Genomic DNA, 16,560 nt, shown 5'->3' with positions numbered 1-16,560 from the left:
ATTAGAAGAGTTCAAACGACACAAGAGTGGGTCAATAATGTCCAGTGAATAAATGTGAGTTCTGTGGGAGTTGATGAAAGGGCGTTTCGTCTCTGGAGTGTTAATGTGTTGTTTTTGATCATGTAAACAAGAGTGGATTATTAATTCTGTCAAAACAAAAGGGCTTACATTGTAATCGTGATCATCCATCGCCAGCACATCTTCTGGATACCTGATGGAGAATATGTGTGTAGACATCTTCAAATAGTGACAATATGTTTAACAATATCCTGGCTGGAAATGATGTGTGTGTTTTCTGTAGTTTTCAGGGAGCCCTACACGGTGCGGGTGGCGGACCAGCGCTCTATGCGGGGCAACGTAGCCGTGTTCAAGTGCCTCATCCCCGCCGCCGTGCAGGAGTACGTCAGCGTCGTGTCCTGGGAGAGGGACACAGTCTCCATCGTACCAGGTAGGACATCACATGAGTGAAACTGGATTATCCTGGGGGTGGGCAGATTGATTCATTTCATAGGATTTAGGTATGTCTTTATCGTGTGTGTGTGTGTGTGTGTGTGTGTGTGTGTGTGTGTGTGTGTGTTTCTGCTATTGTGTGAGCGGATGCACCGCTGTGCTCCATGTTTGACCGAACTCTTAACTCATGTCTTCTGTCTGCTCACTGTTCTGGATCACTGAACTGGTCGTCCTCCTCCTCCCTCACTATTGTTCTTCTTCCTCTACTTCTCACAGACATTTCCCTCTGCTTTTACATCTCATCACATACATTTCTCCCCCTAATGTCACGTTCTGCCTTTAATTGTGATTGACACTGCATTAGATCTCTTCCAAGTCTCAGAACTATTCTTCCTCCTCATCATATCTATTCCTGTCCTCTCCCAGCTCTTCTCACACCGTCCTTGAAGAACAGGGCCACAATTATAAAGACATAGGGTGTCAATAGGACTGTGCCCCCACATTCATCTTCATTAACCTCATTTGTGTCGGTGTGTGTGTGTCAGTGTGTGTATGTGTTTTAGTTGCTTGTGAATACATAATCAGTGTTTTATAATGTGATTATATGTTTGAACTGTTTATTTTGTGCGTAATTTTGCTCAAAATAAAAATAGGAGAGAGGGATGAGGGGTAGGGGAAAAAATCTAGGAAGGAAGAGAAGCAAGGAGGGTAGTAGGGCAAGAACGGCCTGAGGTCCTGGCAGATGGCGTTTTATATTATATGTATGCAAAACACACTCAGTGTCACACATTCACATGCACCAACGATGCTGTAGTTTGATATTTTCAGACATTTTATTGTTTTCATGTACCGTATCGTAGTGTTTTACTGTACGTTTTATCCAATGGTGTCTTCAGTTGTCCTGGCAGTTCAAACACCAAAACATTGTATCAAATGAATTACGTTTCTGATCAATTTTAACATTCACTCACCAAAACTTTACATTTAAAGACATTTTCCTGTTTTTCCACTTACTACTATTTTCTTTTAGCTAAATGTATTAAACGTGAACATTTTGTACATAAACAGACACTAACCAGCCACTTGTTTTGTTTAAAGTTTATGCTAAAATTAGATTTTAATTTGTTTTCTAATGCCTATTTAAATGTACACATACAGCATTTTATTTATGTTTTGATCTGCTGTTTTCACTTTAAAATCAGCTCATCATCATTCTCTCTTCCCTCTGGTTCACAGTGACTTCCTATATGTTTCCTCAACATAACCACTGCTGTGGGTATGCCAGTCCTGAGTGTATATGTATTTTTATGTATGGGGTGTTGCTATGTGGGCTGTCAGGAGGCTGCTGTGGGTAATTAGGGGTATATAGGTCAGTTGATGAGCAGTGAGTGTGAGGATCAGATGTTGAACATGATGAGCTGCTCACTGAACTTTCGTTTCCCTGTGACAGCAGCGCACACAAACACAACTCACGATGCGGCCGTGTTCAACCTTGAACTGCGACCTCCGCTTCCTTTCAGCCAATCACTGCAGTCGCCTATCTGCAGCATAACCTCTAAAACAAAACACGTCTGCAGAACGGTTCATAATCTGAATAATGTGAGTGCGCTCTCACATGGATGCCCAGCAACTACACACATACAGTGAATATCAATATACCGTGGGTACATCTGGTTATATAAACATTATGGATGCTGATATCCAACTCTTACCCTCTCTTCGAGCAGTTCAAACCTCAGCCGTCAAACTCTCTTTTCTAACTCTCCAATCTACTTGGCCAGCAAAGGACTGTCTGGACAGTTCTAATGAAGATGTGAAAATTAAAATTGATTTTTTTTGAGTGAGAGGGTGTTTGCCTGCCCTGGTCTGTCGCTTTTCTTAGCTGAAGAAACACAGTGGGAAGAGTTGCAATTTTTTTCCGAGTGAGTAAATCCATACATGTAATGGTTGTGCACACATGCACCTGTCTTTCATAATCAAAGACTTTCATTCTGTCATTTTCCATACATTCCTTTTCCTGGGCTTTTCCCTGGAGAGATGGATGATCACATTCACATAACTGACTTGCATGTCTGTCTCTGTAGTAACAAATACTCTGCCTGGGATAATGCCTGATTCTCTATTGATAAAAAGGGACATTGTCTGCTGAAATCCACTGCAAACAGCAAGTCAAAGCACTCAACCGGCACTGAATAGAATAGCTTGGTTTCTATCTTCCAGCTGCAAGTGTGTGCACAAAGGATTAGTGCTAGATATTTCATTACTTTCAGAACATAGATAGTGTTTACAAATGTGATTTGTACATTTCAGGTGCCTTCAATTAGGTATTGATGGCTTAATGTCCTCTTCCTTAGGAGGGACATCGCAGTTACTTCCTGTGTGTCCTCACTGTCAGAATTCAAAATAAGATCAGAAAAGGCATCGGGTGTACATTACAAATGTCATCACGATACAAAATAGTTAGACAATGATACATTATTTGACAATATAAAAAAAGTCTGTCACAATAGGACTTTGATTCGGTTTAGATCAAGGGTCTCCAGAGGATATCTTATGGCCATAATTAAATCAACTCACAAAAAAAGACATTTTTATTACTGGGCTCTTCCAGATATTTAAATGAAAAACTATGTAGTCCTTTCTCTACTTTAGGCATGGTGTGATTATTTAGTAAGGAGGTGCGCTTGGATGGAAATGGAGACTAAAGACTTTCAATTTCAAAATAAAGTGATGAATAGTTTTGCTCTGCATAAATGATATTGGATTGTTGATCTTTTAAATCGATTTATCAATCCTAATCAATGTATTGTTATACCCGACTCGTAAAACATACTTTTCTTAGCCATCCTCCCCACAGACCTGTACCTTTGCACCAAGGACTTGTGTGTATCAGCAGCCCAATCACACACCAGTCTGAAGGTTGAGTTGATGACATAACACAACGCAGCCATGCCCTCTGAACCCCAACAGGTTCCATTTACTCAAACACACGCCACCCATCTGGAGCCTTATGTGTGGGTGTGTTTGTATGTGTGTGTGATTGTGTGTCTGTCCCCTTCCCTGTCCCACTTTCCTGTCCAGCCAGGACATTGAGAGGCTTTAGAAGGGGAGGGGTGCAGGCAGACTGACCTATTTCCCTCTCACTTCCCCTGTCCCATGCCATTTCTGTAGTTAAGCTCTGTGTGTGTGTGTGTGTGTGTGTGTGTGTGCGTGCGTGCGTGCGTGCGTGCGTGCGTGCGTGCGTGTGTGACCCTCATGAGACAATGGAGCCCTGCGAGTCTGAGCAGTGATCTGAAGGAGGAGAGCTGGAGCGCAGACAGAGAGTTGGAGGGGCTGTGGACGGGAATGAAAAACAACAGTGGGACACAGAGAGGGTTCAGCCTGCAGATCGAAGCGTCAGTCTAACCAGCAGAAAGCTAATGAGAGGCTCCGCTGAATAAAGACCGGACCAGCAGATGGCTGCGGCCACATGGTGGTCCATGGAAGATGCCCAACCATGCTCCATCTAATCCACCTGCCACACAGTTTGGCCTTGTTTATGTGTTTGCACAGTAATTTAATAGACATGGCCATAAAACCCAGAGATGAGAAGCAGTGATAGAAGGGAAGAATTACAATTTATACATAGACTGCACAATCAATCAACATTATATCAAAATGTCAATATTGGCTAGTACAATATTCAAATTGAAGGAAGCACACTATTTGTTAAAAGGAAACCATGTGTTTAGATACAATTTAAGGGGTTTGTCTAGAAAAATATAGTATGAGGGTTCTAACGTCACTTTCGGCCCCTCCCACTTTCAGGTGAAAATACTGCATTAGAGTGAAGAGGAAAATTATAGTTTGTTCTTGTCAAAGACAAGAGTCATATACTGCACCTAATCTCCAGAAAAAAGGAGAGTAAAAGAAAGGATGTAATTCAGAAATCTCAGTTTCAGTGTCAGCCTGCTGCCTGCCACTCGTCCCCCGGCACACCCACCGGACATCCATCCCATATTTATTCTCCGTAAAAGCAAAGCTGTGTCTGCCGTCTGACCAGAACTTTGACACCATCTTCATATGTCTGGAGTCATTACCCCGTTTCTGACCAACAGAAATATTCTTTTCTGGCATCACTTGGATTTTTTGGTTTGAGGAAGCAGCGCCCCTGTTACCCAGTTTAGACAAAACCCTGCAATTCTAAGTGAAGTACTGTGGAGCTGCAGAGATATACCAGCCTTTAAATCGTCTCCACAAAACATTTCCCACGTTTTGTACAGATCTTCTTTTGATAAATCAGACCATATCTTTTTCATACATTTTTCACTGATAATGACAATTATGATGCCACAATGATCAACCCCCCAGTATCTTGAATCCAATATATGTGCACCCAACTTCTCAATTTCTTCTCCATACTTCCACGCATGCATAGACTCCATTAACAGATGCTGTTCCTCTCCTCTCCAGGGATCTGGGAGGAAAGCTGTATTGGATCTACTCCGTCCAGTTAATCCCTGTTGATTTGAAAGTAGGACCGGGTGGAGCTGTGTTTAACCTGTCAGTGTGGAAGTGCTGAGTTATCAGGCCTCATTGTGAACTTGGATCCTAATGGGTGTCACCCGGTGGCGAGGTCACTCACTGGCTACATTACAGATCAATCTTCCGCCCCTGGGGGCCCTGCTGGAAGTCAAGCGGTTCAATAGACACACACACAAAGACAAATGGGGTTAATTGGAAACACCTGGAGAGTTGAGGTTATATATTTTTTGCGATATGAAAGTTACAAAAGGTAAACTGATTTGATTGCAGTCTTAACATGACGAATTGAGTGGTGCTCCGTCTCTCCACTTTGGCTTTGAAGGACTAGTTGTTACATCCCTGTGTAATAACTAGGCTGCACCTAGATATTTATTTTTATCAATTAATCTGCTGATTATGATTTCTTTCTTTAGTATTGTCTAAAAGAGATGTCTGAAACATACTGGTTAAAATGAGCACATTGCGAAAGGGACTATTGAGAGAAAACTGTCAATCATCACAAACCAAGACTCGAACCAGCCAGAGAGAAATACAAATATAAGTAATTAATGATCAAAATAATTGCTATTCTATTTTTAATTGACTGATTTTAGAATAGATTAGATAAACTTTAGATATCCCTCTAACTAAATTGCGAGTCTCATAGCAGCAAGAGCATTAAAAGTCAACGTCTACCTTGATAAATGTAAAACAATGTATAATTCAAAATGTTTATATACTTATATATTACTTAATTAGATCCTTATGGCTCCAATATGTGTTTGACAATCCTGACACTATTGTAGATATAACCCGTTCCCACAAGCACATTAACTGCAGCTTTTCCTCCGTGATTAAAAAGTTGCTTCCGTCATACGGCTCCAGCCAGGTGCGGAGAGGAGAGAGGTGAAAGAGGCGGAGGGACCTCATGGGGATTGGCGGTGTGTAAGGACACGAGTTCTGTTTGTAAATCTGTGCTTTTGCACTCAGAGCAGGAATACATTAATAGATACACTTGTCTGGGACACAGCACACTCTTGTAAACACTGGGCTGACACACACACACTTACTCCTGCAAAGTGTACAAGCCTGGCCCTTACAGGCACACATACGCATCTTCCTCAAAAGTAACACAATAAAGCCATTTCCAGGTTTAGCATGAAGCTGCCTGAATACGGAGCGCTCATTAAACATTAACTCGGGCTACATTAAGGCTCGGCGCTGCTGCGGGCCTGCGCTGTGTTGTTGTGCGGCGGGTCGTGGTGTGACAGAGGAGACAGCGAGCACGTGGCGTCCCCGGGGCTCATTGAACACAACCCCATCGACTGCTGCCCTCTGTCACCCTCCAGTCTCACACCATCCCTCCCTCACCTCTCCCTCCCCCCCTCTATCCCACATGGCACACAGCATGGGCATGGGGGTGAGTGGGGGACATTAAAGACGGAATCATGCAGATGACGGTGCCGCTATTACGTGCAAACACATGCAAACATATGGTGGTGACACCACAACCAATGAGCAGCTTCCTGGTAAATGAAAGAACAACATGGACATTTTTTTTAAATACAGTTTCCAATGCGAGTAAATAAGTCCTGCCGCTTCTTCACCTCTGTCTTTATTTTTACTTTGTCTGAATATTTCTGCCCCATTGTGCTGACTGAGAGCTGGGCAGGAACAGATGGGGTGCTGGCAGCCATCTTTTACTCAGTTAGGTTGAGTAGGCACGTGGGTGGGTGTGTGAATTTGCACAAACAAGTGTGTGTGTGTGTGTGTGTGTGTGTGTGTGTGTGTGTGTGTGTGTGTGTGTGTGTGTGTGTGTGTGTGTGTGTGTGTGTGTGTGTGTGTGTGTGTTCAAGGGGCACAATAGGCATAATTATGTCTGCTTGAGAGGCCCAGTTTGGGGGGGGGGGGGATGGCCGGCATGGAGAGGCGGAGTTCAACAATGGCTCAACCACAGGCTTTGTGTGTACGGAGCAGAGGGCTGACAAGTGTCGGCTATTATTGACTATTTACACACTACACACGCCTGCTCACGTGCACGTAACACAGGAACGTACACACTCTTATCGTCACTCTCTCGTGCCTCTTTTTCTCTTTGTGTCTCCATCAGACACACTCAGGCTGGCACACACACATGCAGCATGAGCATGTTTACAGTGCATCAGTGTATCAGTGTCAATCAGTGTGAGAGGGAGGGATGGGGAAGCCCCTGCCGGCGCATCACTCCCTGACAAAAAACTGGCCACTCTCTCACCCTTTCAGCCAGCCTGAGTTAGAAATATTCAACTGAGAGAGAAGGCCAGTTGAGGGAGTCTGATTTGGATCGTGTGTCTTAAAATATAATAATAGTTTAATATTTTTTGTTTTTTTCAATATTTCTTTTGTTTATGGAAACATGTCACTTTTTGGACTTTGCTGGGACAAAAATATAAGTTAAATAAATGAGGATGATAAGAAGATATTGTTGTTTACTATCCTTGGAAAGTACCCTGTTATTTTAAAAAGAAAGGTGTGATATAAAAAGAGTTGATCATTATTATTGCAGAAATCAGGATGTCATCAGAAGCTGACCATAATTGAAAGTAACTATCAACACTACATGTTAACTCAGTGAGTACATCATATTAAATTAATCATAAGATCATAAACTGAAAGTGTATTATCAATGTATCATCTATCTTCATAAAGATATCAGGTCACTCACGTCATCACCATTGTGATATTTTTCATATATAATCAGAAGAAAGAGACCAAAATATTTCTTCCTACTCGCTCTGTATATAGATGTTAATCTGCAGCACATCCTCAGTCGTTGAGGAAAAGTGAAAGCATGCCGGCTTGTGTCAGGGCTTAGAGTAGAGAGTCGGAGGGTTTATGTGGCCTGGATTGGGTTAAGAAATAGGATTTCAGTAAAGAGGTTTTACCACTTTCCTCCCGCTTTCTTCTACTCTTTTGTTTAGGCTAGTGAAGGAGGGATTAGTGCGAGGAGATTACAGCAGGCTCTACTAAGAAATAGTATTTAAGGAAATGCTTCTTTACTCGCAGTAGCGCCAAGGAGGTGGGTTCTAATTTCCCCTTTAGTCTCCATTTCTCAGTAGGAAAGATTTCCTCTTAAATCTGTCAGAACTTCGTGTGGGGCTTGCAAACATTTCCATTCAATTTCATGGGATTATGAAAAATATTCGTAGGTATCTTTATGATTATCTAATTCTGACTGAATATATAATGTAGATAAGAAAATAAATCAGATCCTGATGTTTTCAATTAGGAAAAAAATAGCTACTCTATTGGGATGAATTCTGGTCTAGAGTGATATATCTTGCACCTTAGTGACCCTGATGGACAGATTTATTTTTACAATGTCCCTTGAAAGCATCTGGTCGCCCGAGGACCATGAGAAGACATGATCAGGGATCAAATGTGATCCCCGGTGGTCATCCAAGTGCCATGTTCCGACATGACCTCTCAATCAGACCTATTGATCCGCCTCACTATTAGCTGTCCAAACACACATAAAGGTCAGATCAGCACTGCGGGCCGTGATTGACGGCAGCGAAGCGGGAGGGTGAGGGAGGCGAGCGACGCTGCTCTAAGGCTCAGAAAAGTGTAAGCAAGAGGATGTGATGTTTCTCAGCTGCTTTTCTTTGTGTGTGAGTGTGTACATAGTAAATATCATGTGTCAGCAAGTCAATAATTCAACATGGTAACAGCATGGGAGTTGTTTGCTCCCTCTGTTTCTCTATTCAGTGGAACTCTGCTAATACTTCAGTCAATAATTCAGCGTGCTGTACGTACAATGGGGATGACACAGAGCAGATAGCAGGCATTATTTTTTAGGTTGGATCAATATTATAAAGGAACAGGGTCAGTCGCATTGTAAAGCAGGGCTGTTTTCACTTTATTATCGGGCAGGAGTGATATAAGTATGTTTTCCTGAAAATAGTTGGTGTTAATATGAATGTGCAGTGCTGTATGGTCAGTAAGAAATGTGATGATACAGTATTGACATGTAAAATCTGCACTTTGCCACGGTTTTGTGTTTTTTATTCCTCTATATACTTGTACTCCACCACATTTCAGAGGACAATATTGTACCTTTAACTCCACTACTTTTTTGAAACTGGCGTTACGTCGCATATTCAGGCAACACATCACATATTATCAATACATTTATTTATTATTATTATAGATACCTGGCAGTGTATATTGTGGTTAAAATGAACTGATCACAATCATTTAAATGCAGCTTATATGTTCAGAAATCAATAATAATTTTAATGCAGTACATATCCCTGATAATACATACTTTTAATTAAGTGAGGTGTTATATAGAAGGATTTATTTTCTTATTTTAGTGTAAATAGTTACTTTTTTCACCGCTGCACTTTAGCGCACACATTTGTGTTCCAAATGCACTTAGAAAACAACTTTAATTCAGATAAATTCCCTTTGTGTAGGTTACAGTTAATGTCTCTGTTGTTGTTATTGTTGATGATGATCGCTTCTGCGCTTTCATTTAGGTAAATGGCGGATTGTGACATTTGATACTTTGATTCTGAGTGCATTTATGGTCATTTGGCGTGCTGTGAGGGATTTCCACGATGGTAAACAATGTACGTGTGTGTGTGTGTGTGTGTGTGTGTGTGTGTGTGTGTGTGTGTGTGTGTGTGTGTGTGTGTGTGTGTGTGTGTGTGTGTGTGTGTGTATGTGTGTGTGTGTGTGGGGGAGCAGATCACGGAGTGACTGACTCTGCCACTGACAGTGGGCGGCACACACACACACACACACACACACACACACACACACACACACACACACACACACACAAACCGGTATATATGAGTTAACAATGCATGCAATTATCCTTTCTTTGAAGTTTAATAATGATGTTTGATTTGAATCTCAGTGTTAATTAACTTGTTTATTTAGGGGGTTAGAATATGAAAATATGGCATATATTGTATGTTCTAGAAGAAAGTCAACAAATAGATAATGCACTGTTGTGTTGAAATGATTGACTAATTGAGTGACAAGCCTACTGGGAGGGGCTATGTGTGTATATAAGGGACTGTATTGGGACTGAAGGGGAGTCTGATTTTGGTTGCAGAGAAGGCAACAGCTCCAGGTTATGGACATTATTAGACAACTCGGTTTAATTATTTGTCTACGTTGTTTTTCAAACCGGTATATGTTTTTTTTTACTTTGTAAATAAAGCATCTGAGCTCAATTTTTCGAATACGCCAATGTTTGTGGAGGGTTAGGAGAGTGTTTGTGTGTGTGTTTGTGGCAGCAGTTAAGCTCTCTCTCTATGCTGGGCAGTGACACTCCTCTGCCACCAGCACTCTAATAGGGAGGGACCAGGCCGCTCGCTCAGTCCTGCTAATGCAGCTCACTGCCCCGGGCCATGGCCTAAGCCGGAGTACACACACACACAAACACACACACACACAGGATGGCAGACACACACCGTATATCCAACACCGTCACTTATCTAGTGCTAAATCTAAGCAAGATGGAGGATCTTTTTGCCCCTGAATGTTAACTTTGACTGAGTGTCTTCTTCTTAAAGGACAGTGACTTCAGCCTCGTGCTAACAGTTCAATGAGACATTATGGGATATCCAGTTGAAGGTGTTTGGCACACTTATGTTGCGGTGCATAGGGATGTGTGTGTGTGTGTGTGTGTGTGTGTGTATGTGGTTTCTCTCTCCCGGGACTCTCATTATCACTGCTGTCCCAGATGTCACCAAGCACATGAAACACACGTCATGAATAATGGAGTCCTATTTCTACATCTCTCCCCCATTTCTCTCCTATCCTCCCACCCTCTTCGACTCCATCCCTCGTTTCCTCTGATGCTCCTACTGATGCTTAATCTCCTCGGCGCTCCCTCTATCTGAGATGGTCCATTTAGCTTTATGCAGTGTCGTCGGCCTGTCTGCTTAGGATGGCTTTATGGGGGGGGACATGGCGTCTCCGCAGCATTGTGTTGAGTTATATCCACGCAAACGACGTCTTTTGCATACGATCACTTTTATGTCTGTCCTCCACTGGCCGTTCAGGAGATACGTCGCCAGCCATTCTCCCCCCCAACCCCTCCACCACCCTCGATGCATCATCCCCTCCCCCAGTGTTTACTGTTTAAAGTCACACAGGGCAAATTGGGACAGAGCAGTCAAGTGAAGCAGAAGAGATGTGGTCCCATCGCACCGGACTCTGTCTGTCTCTCTCCCTCTCCCCTCCACCTCCACCTGTTCTGTGCTCCTCACTTCTGTCCCATCAACTTTTTCTCTCCTCTCGGGGTGAGTGGGTGCACGACACAACAGCGTGGCGAGGGGCAGGGCATGGAGAGCGTGATGGAGGGACGAGGTAAGCAGTCAGAAGTGGTTAGGAAAGAGGACAGCAGTTAGGATTAGACGGTGAAGCGTGGCTTTTTAATGAAAACATGACAGAGCTCTGCGGATCCTTCTACGTCCTCCTCCCCGGCCAGATAGGAAGCGAGAGAGAGAATGGAGTGCTGCGAGATTCAGATATTGCTCATGCAGTGTGAGTCTTAACTGGCAGCGCGTCTCGTGCTCCGTCTGAACAGTTTGCTCGTGTTAACAAAGTCTCTTTTGTGGCGGAGATGCAATGGGGCGGGCTCCCGTTGCACAATTAGTTGTTACACATCAGTTGTGCCAATAAAACCTGCTTTGAATGTGAATTGAAGAGAGTTAAGAGGGTGCCATTCATAGATGTTAAGTAAGTGTGCGGCAGAAGAAAAGCCAGGAAAGTGTATATATTTAATTGGCTGACACCTGCTTCTACTTGGGCTTTTTTAATGTACACAGCAGTGAGAGGGGAGAGAGCAAAGGGAGGGTGGAGTGGGCACACGCTTTGAATACAGATGCAACTGCCCCCTTTTTTTTGCATAAAGGTCTGAAAGGAGGGGAGAACACAGACATGGACTGTTATCTCCTCCACAGTTTACCCTCCATCTTTCCTCCCCTACTGTCTTCCTTCCCTTCTCCTCTCATTCCTCTCTAAATCAGCTCATTCAGCACGACAGCACTGATGTTCATGCTTTAACACATTCCTCTGCTGCAAAACTGGACCACTGCCATTCCCTGACTCCACTGTGCTAATTTTATAACATAGGTTATTATTTTTCATTCCAGCCGGGGAATATTTGTTGTCCTATTTGGAGCCCGGTAGGTGTTTCTGCGTGTTTGTGCCTGGCGTGTCTGCGTTTGTGAGCTCAATCCAGCACCGCAGAAAGAGAATATCTCCTGAATATGCTGCAGTTTTTTTTTCTTTCCTCCTTCTTCTTCTTTCTGTGACAGTCACAAGTCTTTGATCCGCTCCTCCTCCACTGTCTCCACTCACCTTCGTTCAAATTCCCTGCGACTTGCCGTTGAGAGCAGGGGGTGTTAGGCAAAGAATATATTTCTTTTCTTAAGTCAGAGTCAGAATATCGCCCATTTTTTCGATCACAACGTTCAAAGGATTGTGATTTGTATGCTCGATTATTATGACTTACTTCACTTTGACGTCTCTCTGCCATATGTGTTAATTTGTGCGAATTAGGAGTAAAATAACATGTGAGTGTGATTTGTCTCTTTTGGAGCCTCCTTTAAATAAAAAAACCCTCTCTGTCTATCTCTCACAGCAAAGGTAACACAGTTATTTAAGTCAATTTCCTTTGTTTGCTTCTTACTTCAGACAGTGTCTCTTTAATGGATGAAAATGTTGCACTGCAGGCATCTATCTGAGGATTTGTGCTGTTGTTGTTGTGGTGGAGGAGTGAAGCCTCTGACCCTCCGCTGCTTTGGTACATTTCTCCTTGTGCTAGCTTATAGTCTCCATAATGAGCAGTGAAGATACGCTAACCTTCATTTAACTGGGGAAGCCCTTCAAGGCAAGGAACCGCTGCCTTTGACCGTCAACAGTGTTGAGTAAGACGGAGACTCCAGGGATCAGATTGTAGTGCTCTGCCAGGAGGAAAACAGGGATGTGAGTTCGATAACTCATTAGCCTTTCCAAACTGATTAGATATGGGGTCCATACTGGGAAATCCCACCGGAATACCACTGATTTTACTCAGAGCTGTGAGTGCTGCACAATCTTACACTCAATTTGTTTTAGTGTTGTTCCTTTGTACACTGGAAACTCCGTATTTCAGACAGGTTAGCATCATGAGATCATTTCTGCTAACAATGTTTTCACCTAAAATAGATCAGTCTAGATATAATGTGGAAGTTTGACCCTCTGAAGCATGTAGGTCAGATTCACTTCCAAGAGCTAAATTAGTTTCCTGTTGAGAACTTAGTTTCCAAACTACATAAGGAGCTGCCAAATGAACAGGCCAATAGACATCTTCTAAGTACTTTCTGAGAGTCTGGAGGGTTAAAAAATTCAATAAGTTCCTGTTATTATCCTTAATTTGCATTGAAAACTGCATTTCAAACCAGCAAACTCAATTTTGACACTCTAAAATATTTTTAGAAATTGGAAAACCCAAAGAAATGGTGTTATGTTGTATGTTTTTGGAGAATATTTGTGATTGGATGTGAAAGCTTCTTGCATGTGACGAGCTATATTTAGAAAACGTATTTATTTCCAATTCATTTCACCAGCTTCTTCCACCGTTCTGATTTTCCCGTTTTCACAACACAGAGGGTTTCACTGATTCGTCCTCGATGATTGCAAACACGTTGTGCTTTAATAATTGCTGAAAGTACACCGCCATCGTAACAGGATGGCAGTGAGAAGACCCTAGCAACAGGGAGAGGAGGAAGAAAGCGTGTGAGTGGGAGGGAGGGGGAAAGATGCAGAACATCAATAAATAATGGCCCCACTGAGGAGGTGGAAATATGGGCCTCGTTATCTTTGCGCCGACGCCTTCATTTGCATGTGAGAAAATGAGGCTGGCTCTCACACACACGGTGCACTCACACACACAACTCTTGGACCCACACAAGCTACAGTATGTTTCCTATTTATAGACTCCTATCACACTTTTTATTTTTTCCCATTCTCTCTCGCACATTGAAACTCCATTATTTTCCCCTTTTGTTTTTTTCTCTTTGGAATTTGTCATCGCAGCAAGTCAGGCTGTCGTGTGACTGCTAGTCATTTTGTTTGATTGAAAAATAAAGCGCAAGAAAAGTCTTTATTGCACAAAAGGTTCACTAAGGACATACAGTACGATTCATTTGAATAATGGCACGTTGACATGTGATACAAACAAACATGGCGTACAGCTGTACCACTTAGATGTCATAAGAGCAGTGTTTCGTAAAAAGCGTTTGTTATTCGTACGGACTTATCAATAATAACTTGATAATAACTTTGAATTGTGGTCACGCCTCTGATGACATCCTGATTTCAGCAATAATAGTGATAAACTCTTTTTGTATCGCACCTTTCTTTTCAAAATGACACGGTGCTTTCCAAGGATAGTAAAAAAAAAAACACTCTAAGGAGAGTTCCATGTCAAATAAACAACTCAACTATTTTCATTTCAACAACTTCTAAAAACATAAAATAAAATCTTGGATGGATAAATTGCTTTTGTTAAAAAATAAGTAAATATTATATAATTTTATATTTCTAATGTACAGCCTCGGAAAAAAGAGAGACCACTGCAGCATTATCATTTTCTCTTGTTTTATTATTTATACGTTTGTCTTTGAGTTTTATTGTATTCTATAAACTACTGTCAATTTTTCTCTGGAATGGCTGCCATACATGCAGAGATAATTATGTAGTCGCTTAATTTTTTCCAGAGCTGTATATATATATTTTTTAAAGTATATATAAATTAACATTTATTTTCCTGTCATGAACATATCTCACCTGACCCAGACATTACAAATTAAGATTCCCCTCTGGACCCCATCTGCATCAGGATACACAAACAATTTTGCGCGATTTGCTCCATGAATGCATCTCATTGAAACTCTGACCGAACTCATAGAAAACCCAACAATGTTGACATCCTCTAGGCAACACAGCTCCTTTCAGAAAGCTTATTTCTGGCTGAAAGAACTCTTTAGAGAGCCATTTATACTGGATGGAAAATACTTAAACCTCTAACTGGTTTCCATCAGAGCTTTTTTGAGGAGCCATGAGTGAGTCCATTATTTACCAAGTGGTGAAAGCTTTATTGTTTGCTAGTTTTTTGGTGCTGCAAAACAAAATGATGGATTTAGACCAATTGAAAGTTCACCGTCAATACATTGGGTCCAGCTTTGATGTTAAAATCATGTCATATGAAGTACAATTACACAAAAAAAAGTGCCCAAACAAGGGAGTTCTGTCTTCACTTAAAATGTGGACGACTTAAATGTGAGGACAAACTCAGTGATGTATAACAATGTCTGATACTTGCCTGTCAGACTCCCCGGAAGAATGATACAACCCTAACAACTGCGTCCGTTTCCTCTCTACGTCTACATCATCTGCATGTTTGCTACAGCTGTGCGTTCCTGTCTATATGTGTGTGTAAAATGCACATTGGCTCAGTTTCTCGTTATCTAGTCAAACCAGCGTGAATAAAAGCTGAGGGAGCACAGTGATTTAGTAATTAATATTTTACTCTGTCTGCCACTCTGCTTAGAGACTGGGAGAGAGGGAAGTGATGAGAGCGTTCGCACAGAGACATGGAGAGAGTCGACTAAAGATAGGCTGGTATTTGGATTCTTAACATGACCTGATAATAACGGATATAATGTTGTGTGTTGTGTTTTAATCAGTGTTGCTTCAGAGGGACGCTGCCGACGACAGAAAGTGTGGCTTTGTCAGATCCAGCTGACTCTCCCTCCCTCTCTCCCCCCTGCCTATGTCAGAGTGTTGTGACAGGCGAGTCGTCGGTGTTGTGGGAATAGCAGTCTTAAAGTGCTCATTATCCTGTAAGGCTTCATTCTAGGGGGGCAAACAAAGGCTGCTGTGAAATTGCAGACTGTGCCTCCCTCTCGGGTCATGCGGTATATTCCATGCAAACACATGCACAGTCCATAACTGCTGCCTTCAGTGTTGCTGCTCCAGCACCTCGGCAGGACCCCGACAAACACAGAGCTCGTAGATGAAATATTGATGCTGATAAACACACAGGTGCACCTGAACCAGACCAATCCAACTGCTGGCATGGAACTCAGATGCCTAAAGACAGATGCTAAAAAGACACTAGTGATGCATGCAAACCTAAATTAACCTCATTGTCACCACGCTGCAAACATTTTAAATATGTCGCCTTTACGGGGATCTGTCCTGATTGCTCAATTTGTAGGAATCTTTCAGAAGACATCATACGAACAGTTGTATGAGGATACAGTCAAACATTTTCCATTGCAATCTGTGGAGTTTGAAAGAGTACATCTTCATTAATGTGCGTCTGGTTTTTCCTCCGATCACTGGTCACAGCAGAAACGTTGGTTTATATGCAAACCTTAGCCTCTCTAAGTAGCATGACATGTTTGAACGAGAACAAGCAGCTCTCATTACATAATAAAACACTTGCTCTTCCACTTTAGACACCACCACGCTTGAGAGACAGAATATTTCAGATAGTCTTTTGATGATGATGCATAAGAGCTTTTCATTGTGTGTATAGGTTGCAGTAAATCT

The 16,560-nt window shown here is 42.2% G+C and overlaps 1 protein-coding gene across 1 annotated transcript in view; it reads left to right on the top strand.

Moving 5' to 3' along the window:
• LOC134872233 (cell adhesion molecule DSCAML1-like) overlaps nucleotides 1-16,560 on the top strand; it is a 55,263-nt gene that overhangs the window by 12,767 nt on the left and 25,936 nt on the right. Inside the window, exon 3 of the mRNA XM_063895439.1 lies at nucleotides 302-448. Coding sequence (XP_063751509.1) covers nucleotides 302-448 — 147 coding nt within the window. The remainder of the gene's footprint in view (nucleotides 1-301; nucleotides 449-16,560) is intronic.

Source organism: Eleginops maclovinus, chromosome 11, assembly GCF_036324505.1.
Source record: "Eleginops maclovinus isolate JMC-PN-2008 ecotype Puerto Natales chromosome 11, JC_Emac_rtc_rv5, whole genome shotgun sequence".
Classification (NCBI taxonomy): Eukaryota; Metazoa; Chordata; class Actinopteri; order Perciformes; family Eleginopidae; genus Eleginops; species Eleginops maclovinus.
This window is presented reverse-complemented; position numbering and strand designations above follow the sequence as displayed.